Genomic DNA, 8,762 nt, shown 5'->3' on the forward strand with positions numbered 1-8,762 from the left:
TCATACATGAGGCTAGGTAGAGAGGGGGCTGGGGGGTCATACATGAGGCTAGGTAGAGAACTCAGCATCAGCATCGTACGTAATACAAGAAGGCAATCTTCGTCATGGTCGGTCATGCTGAAAGGAGAGGTGGTTGGTTGGGGGAGAGACATGCATGATTTCATGTAGAGAGGGGGCTGGTTGGTTGGGGGAGAGACATATGATATCACGTAGAGAAGGGGCTGGTTGGTTGGGGGAGGGGCATGCATGATTTCACATAGAGAGGGGCTGGGTGGGTGCATGATTTCAAGTAGAGAGGGGCTGGTTGGTTGGGGGAGGGCATGCATGATTTCACGTAGAGAGGGGCTGGTTGGTTGGGGGAGGAGCATGCATGATTTCACGTAGAGAGGGGCTGGGTGGTTGGGGAGAGGCATGCATGATTTCACGTAGAGAGGGCTGGGTGGTTGGGGAGAGGCATGCATGATTTCACGTAGAGAAGGGGCTGGGTGGTTGGGGGAGAGGCATGCATGATTTCACGTAGAGAGGGGGCTGGTTGGTTGGGGGAGAGGCATGCATGATTTCACGTAGAGAAGGGGCTGGGTTCATATACTTAATGCAGGAAGTAGTCCAGTCAATATATGGAAATTTTTGGCCTACCTGGAACAAATTGCAACAGAAGGTTTTATTGTTGGAAGTTGTTGATTGGACCCTCCTAAACTTCATATGCAAAACGGCCAAAATCGAACCACGGGAAAATTCGGACATCAAAGTCCAAAGGGCATCCTTAGATAAGGAAGTCAGCATTGTACACGTAATACAATAAGACGATGAGCTGCTGATCGGCCATGCAGGATGAGGGGAAGGTGCCATCAGCCGTATCCTATCATTCTCTCCTTCACCTACACCTCTGTCTGGTTTCAGTCACCTGTCTCGACGCGGGCGTGTCCAACTGCACCGAGGCTCTCATCTCGATCGAGGTAGGTGGCGCCATCTGCCAGGGTCTTGGAGCAGGTTGCAGCAATAGGAGGAAGATTCTGGGGAGTGAATTTTAGTGCAAAATGAAACGTTATCTCCCCCTAGAGTTATATCTACGTTATTCATAAATGCACAACTGACGGAATTTGCATTACCATTCCTTCTTTCTTGAAATTCTACACTATACATTGGAATCTGAGGCAGCAACGATCGTGCATCCGAATATTTTCGTTGCTGTTTCCGTAGCTTACCGGTTTTACGGGGTGGAGAGGCTAGCCCTGCACCAACCCTCCCTCCTTTATCTGGGCATGGGACCGGCAGGGTATTTTTAAAACTTTCTTTGTGGAGTTATACGCGTGCGTCTGCATTGCATCTGCGTTTTTACAGATTGACGGGGACAAACCAGAGAATCACCATCCGCAGCAGATGACGGATGATGGAGGTAGGCACATCATCGTAGCGATCACAGCCAGTGCATGTGTGTGCGTGCGTGCGTGCGTGTATGTGCGTGCGTGCGTGTATGTGCGTGTGTGTGTGCGTGTATGGGACAATTAATTGCAGACAATGTAGGGTTGAGTAAGACTACATTTATTTTACAATAAATCTATTCATTTAACCTGCTTTAACCTGCTAAATAAAGTTAACTACATGAACAAACTCTGGTTAAATAAATAGACTTATCATAAAATAATTGTACTCTTATATCAGAGGAGAATAAAAACAATTTTTGTTACATCTTTCGTATCTATATCTCGGATGATCTGTTGTTCTGACCCTCGCGTATTTTTCGTCTGCAGAATTCGTGGAGCTACTGCATGTACAGGTGTCAGAGCTGCTCACACGACTGAACGGTAACGCCCTCTATAGTCCAGGGGGACCATCGACAGAAACATCGTAAATACCTGTGACTGTCACATAATTGTCTGTGATGTCATAAGTTGCGCACCGACACTTCACTACAAAATGTTATGACATTCTAGACTTGTGATGTCATCACTACTTGGAATGTTTCTGACAATGGGCCCCTGCTGTATATAAATAAATATATTGACATCATCTTCTACCTGATATCGTTCACCGTGCTACTACATCGCGTGAAATGTCACGCCATATTGTACAACATAGAAATCGACCGGATTAATTACTCTGCCTAATTGCTTAACGGTGCCTGTAAGGACATGGTGACTCTATGTGCATCAATAAAAAGAAACTGTGTGACATATATCTGAGAAGTCTATTCCTCGTATAAAAAAAATCATTCTTATATGCTTGGTAATGTACACTGAATATAAATCAGAGATTTCCCTTATTTATTTAGAGTTCAGCGGACAAGGCGATGTCATCGACGCAAAACTGTATGCCTACGCCGTGGGAATATCGCAAAGGACGCACGTTGCCCACGCGCGCGTGTAGCGGCGCCCTCTGTGGTGATTCTCGCGTGCCGTGGGAGCTGCGCCGGTCCACAGGCGGAGCCACTTGTCAGCGTGCGTCTCTTGTGGCGACGGCTGAAGACGTTGGACGTAAAGTTGACAGTATTGAGATGTTGCGAGAATATCTCGTGACGTGGCGTGGCGAGCGAAGAGGAGAGTGTGCATTCCGACGACCAGCTGCCGGGCGCCATGGCAACCGACCTCACATTTCTTTGTTCGTCTTCGTTGTAACATTTATGCCATTGTACTGGCGGGGAGAGGAAGGCTTGCATTCAGGGTTTGCCCTGGCCAGGAGAGGAAGGCAGCCTTTATAGATGATTCCATGTCTCTCTGTTACGATACGAGGCTACCGGTACCGAGGAAATTTGGTTCGCATTAATTTTGAATTGAATGAATCGGCGAGATGGATTTGCAGTTTATTTAGGATTTGTGTTGATTTGTCCCTGTGAATACGTATCATCATAATATCTCAGATCTATTTTAAATGCATTTATGACCCCTCTGCGATGGATAGCATTATTATGTACATACCTTCACTAACATGAGTACATGTAGGTTTCTTATTACACAAGAGTAGGTTCCTTATTATCGTAACCCTTACAGTATTGTCCATGAGTGTGATTATGTTTTTACATTGACTCGGGGGGGGGGGGCATGTGCATGTTTATACTTGCGAAGAAAGTGAGAAATAGCAGTCGTAGAGAAAATCACGAGGATTCATAGTCATATACCACTGATAATGCACATTCTTATAATGTTATTTTTGTTCAGGTGTTATAGCAACAAATATAATTCCTTTTTTTTTGTACAGATAATGTTGCAAATAAACGGAGGATAATTCTGTCTCGTCTATCTGCTGAATAAACGAAGTCTTATTCTATAGTGTAATTAGTGAATGCTGGCTGATCTGTATCATGTATGTACGTGCAATAATATATCAAATTATAGTTATCGCTGGATTTTCACTGGTATAAATGATAGTTCACTGCAGTGGTGGTGTCATTTTGCTTACACATACATATCGCATTATAGTATAATAATTACATATGCATATAATATATAAATATAAGCATTATTATTTGCTCGTATTTAGTTATAAGAATTTATGCTCGATAGATGGCGCAATGTACCCTATTTTCGGCTGCTCCCGAGCGTTCGCGAGCATCTGATTATAGAGCATCCGATACAGTAGGCACTCACACATGTTGGATGCGGTACGCGTGTTCTATGTTGACGTTTTACTTATACTCATTTCATTGGAATTACGTTATTTACTGTACTGCTGTATGTACAGATTGCTGGGTTGATTGCTTATATTAGTGTGGGATCTTACGCGACGTTAATCTCTTACGGGATCTATCGCTTTCCTTTATAATACAGTCGTACCTCAGTTCGTTGATGGAGAACACAACATACCAGCCTAGGTTAATTTTCGCTCAGGGATTTTCCTCCCCCCCCCCAAGCCGTAATCAATAACATTAGCAACTAGTCACGATGGAGGATGAGAAACAATCCCACAAGTCGCACCGGGGCCGCAGCGCCGGCGGGAAGGTCGAGAAGAAGAAGCAGAAGAACTTTAAGAGACAGCAGCAGCTTCCTCCGGGCGCGACGGAGGATGATGCCTCGCGGCAGCAGAGGAACCCGAAGGCGTTCGCCGTGCAGGCAGCCGACAAGCTGGCGAAGCGGTTTCGCAGGTAAATCCAGAATCCGAATCCAGGCCCCCAGTAGTCGTACGTGGGGTTGTGCTGTCGTTAACATAGATCTTAAAACGTGGTTCATAAGTCCTCGTAGATTGGTCCTCTACAAGCTGGCAGAGCGGTTCCGCAGGTGCGTTGCTGTGCACACACGAATCCAGGCCCTAGTAGTCGTGCATTTGTGCTGTCAACCTGTCATTAACATAAGTCTTAACATGGTCCTATAACTTGTATAATCCCGTAGACCGGACATCTAAATGCCCTGCATTTGACGAACTGGTAACTTGACCACGTTTCGGTTCAAGGATAGAGAACATGGGTCCCAATAAAACCAATGTCATTTACATCAATATAAATATAATATTATATCAATATAATAGGTTAGGGTTATGGTTTCGGTTAGGGTTAGGGTTAGGGTTAGAATTAGGGTTAGGGTTAGGCACATTGGTTTTATTGGGACCCATGTTCTCTATCCTTGGGCCCACGTTTCTGTCAATGGTCTACGGGAAACGGTCAAAGCCCATTCTCACATGTCTGTGATTAAAGTTGGGTGAGAGACAGGGTCAGGCAATGATCCATACTGTACTGGGGAGGGGGGGACGTAATACCATACTAGGTAGTACATACGAGGGTGGGACCAGGGTAACAAATACACGGTAGTGATGAGCGATGAGCGATTCGCTCTTCAAACCTCTGAAATCGTTCCCGTGAGGCTCAAAATAGCTCCCGTACAATTTTTGACGAGAGCTATTTTTTCCACAGACTTTTGAAAAAGAGCTCCCGTGAAAAAAAAAGTTATTTTTTCCCTGGGTGGGACTCATAGTATGTATGCGGTAGGATAAAGGATCGTAGATCGTATCTCTAGATCAAGTAGTGCAGAGGAGGTGGAGACGTGATAGTCGTTGACGTTTTGCAGGACGCAGGACATCAAGTCGAAGAAGATGCACATTCCTGTGATGGATCGCACGCCCGTCGAACCACCGCCGTTTGTCGTCGCCGTCGTCGGTCCGCCCAAGGTCAGCAACAAGGTCGCACGACGAGGGAGGCGGAGAAGCCTGGGGAATAGAGGGGGCGTAGTTGTGGGCTTCCCCTATCTCTCGCTCTCTCTCTCTCTCTCTCTCTCTCTTTCTCTTTCTCACACACACTCGCTTTCCCATTCTCTCCCTCTCTCTCTTTCTCTTTTTCTCTCTCTCTCTCTCTTTCTCGCTCTTTCTCTTTTTCTCTCTCTTTCTCTTGCTCTCTCTCTCACGCTCGCTCTCCCATTCTCACCCTTCCTCTCTCTCTCTCTCTCTCTCTCTCTATCTCTCTTCCACGCACATGTGCGCGTATGCACGTGGTTACAAAACCTATTTTTTATTTCATGGTCGAAAAATCTACGCTGCGTTTGGATTGTGGCAAAAATGACCAAAAATTTTATTTCTTTTTTTCAAGGTCGGCAAGTCAACGCTGATGCAGTGTCTGATAAAGAATTACACGCGACAGACGCTCTCCAGCATCCGAGGACCCGTGACAATAGTGTCAGGTATGCAGAGCGTGGACCGGCGTTCGCGAATCACTCGTTTGCGACATCGATCGTAAATTGAGACCCTATCGATTTGGTTCGCTATCGTTGCGAATTGCCATTCGTAGATTTTGTTTATGAGTGAATGATCGAAGGGGGCAGAGAAAAAAATAATATTTATTTTTTGGGGGCTACTTTTCAAGCTCGCGTGCATGAAAATAGCACTCTAAAATTTGGTTTGCATTGAACTCTATGCAAATTTCCGGGGGCTCTTTTTGGCATTTCTGGGGCTCTTTGGCATTTCGGGGGCTAAATCGCCCGAGACCTTGTGTATTTTTTTCACTGGAAGGAGGTCGCATCGGCGACATTCATTCTGTACGTCGAAAAACGGTTATTTAAGTTTTATCTAATCTCTGTCGTAAAATCATTACATCGTTATTTATCGTTTGATGCTTCTTCTTGTTTCTCGTCACCTCTTATTACGGGGCAAACTGCATGCAGCGCCCCCCTTCGCACACTCAGGATACCACTGCCACAATGCTAGCACTATTTTTAAAGTGGGCGGAGCTCGGGGGAAATCCAGCGAATGGAGATTCGTAAACAGCGTATGATTTGAAAGAGGGGCGCACAATTCGCGTACTATTTCGTATCACTATTTTATAAAAAATTTCATGAAATAACGGTCGGATTTTTAATATCTTTGCAACTTTTATTAGTCCAAATCTTATTACATAGGATACGAGTAACGTGGCTGCTGTAAAACTTGTAGTAAAAAAGCGTTACAAATTGTAACCAAAATCTGCTTGTGGCAGTGGTAGATTGAGCCCACGAGCGAGAGCGCCATCTGTCGTGGAGTTTGATTACGGGGTTGGCCTGGAGCATATTTTTTCGTCACCGTACACTTCTGCCTTCATCTTCTTCCTTCCTGACCACTGCTACATCTTTGTGTCTTCCTTTAACATTGTCGATGCAGCATTTGGGTGGTCTTCCTGCTACAGCCCCGATACTGCGTTAAGCGTCGGCGTAAAACTGACTCGTGAATCTTTTTGTTTTCTAGCCAAGAAGCAGCGTTTGACCTTCATCGAATGCAACAACGACATCAACGCCATGATCGACGTGGCCAAGATTGCGGACGTGGTATGTCCGTCTTTCCGCAGCGATTCTAGATCGTCGCTCGTGTTACGAGATGTTTGTTGCCGCCTGCATTACCTGTCGTGTTAGCTGTGCGTGATCGTGAAGTATCGTGGAAAACATTCAGTATCGTATCGTATCGTATCGTATCGGATTGTTACACCTGGTGCACAGCCTAACTGGTTGTATTTCACTGAATCTGTTTTATTTTTGCAGTTTGAGTTGCGTGCTGACCCGTGTCTTTGTGTTCCAGGTTCTGTTATTGGTGGATGCCAGCTTTGGATTTGAAATGGAGACGTTCGAGTTCCTCAACATTTGTCAGGTGCAATGCCGTTCCGAGTGTTCGTCCCTTATCGAAATATTTAGCCATTTTTCAAACTGGAAACACCTGACCCAACATACGGTATGGCAGATGTTGCACAAGTACCGCTGCTAGTAGTGAGAACACAATCGTTCGTTCAATCATCGGTGCCGTTGTTCATTTAATCTGTCTGTTAAAACCATTATTTCTAAAATAATTTCCAACCAGTCTCGTATTTTCCCCTCTTCTACGACACTTACCGTTAAGCTATTTCCCGGATGCGATACGTGAGTGTGTAAAAATCACGGCGCGAGAGATACGGTGTCTGACTCGGCGTGCGTGCGCGCGCGTTTCGCTTCGACAGGTTCACGGTTTCCCGCGCATCATGGGCGTGCTCACACACCTCGACCACTTCAAGAACAATAAGATGCTGCGAAGAACGAAGAAACGTCTGAAGCACCGCTTCTGGACCGAGATCTATCAGGTACGAGGTCAAGGTCGGGGTCAAGGTTAGGGTAATAGTGATGGTGAGAAACTACCTAGCAAGTAATGCACTTAACCGGTAGTACCTACTAGTAATAGTTAGCAACTTAGCAAGAGGTTAGGGCAGTAGTAACAGACTAACATTAGTGGGAATGGGGATAGTAATCGTACTGGTGATGGCAGTGGTGTTGTTAATAGTTAGCATGAGGATACTGGCAGTAGTAATGGTGATGGTGATGGTAATGGTGGTAGAAGTGGTATAATAATAGTTATATAATAACTAAAACAATTATAATAGTTGTTAGTAGTAATAGTTAGCATGAGGATAATGGTAATGGCTCGTGTTGCAGGGTGCCAAGTTGTTCTACCTGTCGGGGTTGGTGCACGACGAGTATCAGAAGACGGAGATTCACAATCTCGGACGCTTCATCTCCGTCATGAAGCTGAGGCCGCTACAGTGGCGCTCCACTCACCCCTACATGCTAGCTGACCGGTAAATAACCAACCTAGTTCAGGGTTTCTTCTAAGGGAAAATTAGACAAAGGAGGTAATGGCCAGGCGGGAAAAATGCGCACGATGGATTAAAAGGCGTGTCGTACCCCACGTCACATGACTCAATAAACGCACATGGCAATCTAAATATGCCAGAATAAGCATGTGGTGATCTATTTATTTTTGGGTTGACACTATTATGACAACAGAGGGTAAATACGGGAAAATTTTCACAACGGCGATGCTACAGTGGCGCTCCACTCACCCCTACATGCTAGCTGACCGGTAAATAACTTGCCCCTACATGCTAGCTGACCGGTAAATAACTCGCCCCTACATGCTAGCTGACCGGTAAATAACTTGCCCCTACATGCTCGCTGACCGGTAAGCAGTGACTCGCCCCTACATGCTAGCTGACCGGTAAGCTGAGCATAAGCACGAGGGTGACTGATGTGTGACTGACATGTTCACGCCTTACACGTCGTTATCACTGATGTATCGCGCGTTGACGCTGCAGGATGGAGGATCTGACGAGTCCGGAGCTGATACGCCAGCACGCGGCGTGCGACCGCGTCATCTCTCTGTACGGCTACCTGCGCGGCACTCAGCTCAAGGAAGGCAGCGACGTACACATAGCAGGTACGTGTACGTGTGTGCGTGTGCGTGCGCGTGCGCGTGCGTGTGTGTGTGTGTGTGTGTCTATCTCGATCAATCTCGCGCTCTCTCTCACGCTCTCTCTCTCTCTCTCTCTCTCTCTCTCTCTCTCTCTCTCTCAC

General features: G+C 46.0%; 2 protein-coding genes across 2 annotated transcripts in view; both read left to right on the forward strand.

Annotated features, from left to right (window-relative positions):
* LOC106816984 (ADP-sugar pyrophosphatase-like) overlaps positions 1-3,272 on the forward strand; it is a 6,819-nt gene extending 3,547 nt beyond the window's left edge. The window contains exons 6-9 of the mRNA XM_014821629.1: positions 901-956; positions 1,342-1,396; positions 1,752-1,805; positions 2,273-3,272. Of these exons, the coding sequence (XP_014677115.1) occupies positions 901-956; positions 1,342-1,396; positions 1,752-1,805; positions 2,273-2,367 (260 nt within the window). The 3' untranslated portion in view covers positions 2,368-3,272. The remainder of the gene's footprint in view (positions 1-900; positions 957-1,341; positions 1,397-1,751; positions 1,806-2,272) is intronic.
* Positions 3,273-3,579: 307 nt separating this feature from the next.
* Positions 3,580-8,762, forward strand: part of LOC106816981 (ribosome biogenesis protein BMS1 homolog) — a 15,813-nt gene continuing 10,630 nt past the window's right edge. The window contains exons 1-8 of the mRNA XM_014821623.1: positions 3,580-4,078; positions 4,995-5,094; positions 5,510-5,600; positions 6,637-6,716; positions 6,964-7,032; positions 7,376-7,495; positions 7,845-7,987; positions 8,504-8,625. Of these exons, the coding sequence (XP_014677109.1) occupies positions 3,879-4,078; positions 4,995-5,094; positions 5,510-5,600; positions 6,637-6,716; positions 6,964-7,032; positions 7,376-7,495; positions 7,845-7,987; positions 8,504-8,625 (925 nt within the window). The 5' untranslated portion in view covers positions 3,580-3,878. The remainder of the gene's footprint in view (positions 4,079-4,994; positions 5,095-5,509; positions 5,601-6,636; positions 6,717-6,963; positions 7,033-7,375; positions 7,496-7,844; positions 7,988-8,503; positions 8,626-8,762) is intronic.

Source organism: Priapulus caudatus, unplaced genomic scaffold (assembly GCF_000485595.1).
Source record: "Priapulus caudatus unplaced genomic scaffold, Priapulus_caudatus-5.0.1 Scaffold1550, whole genome shotgun sequence".
Taxonomy (NCBI): Eukaryota; Metazoa; Priapulida; class Priapulimorpha; order Priapulimorphida; family Priapulidae; genus Priapulus; species Priapulus caudatus.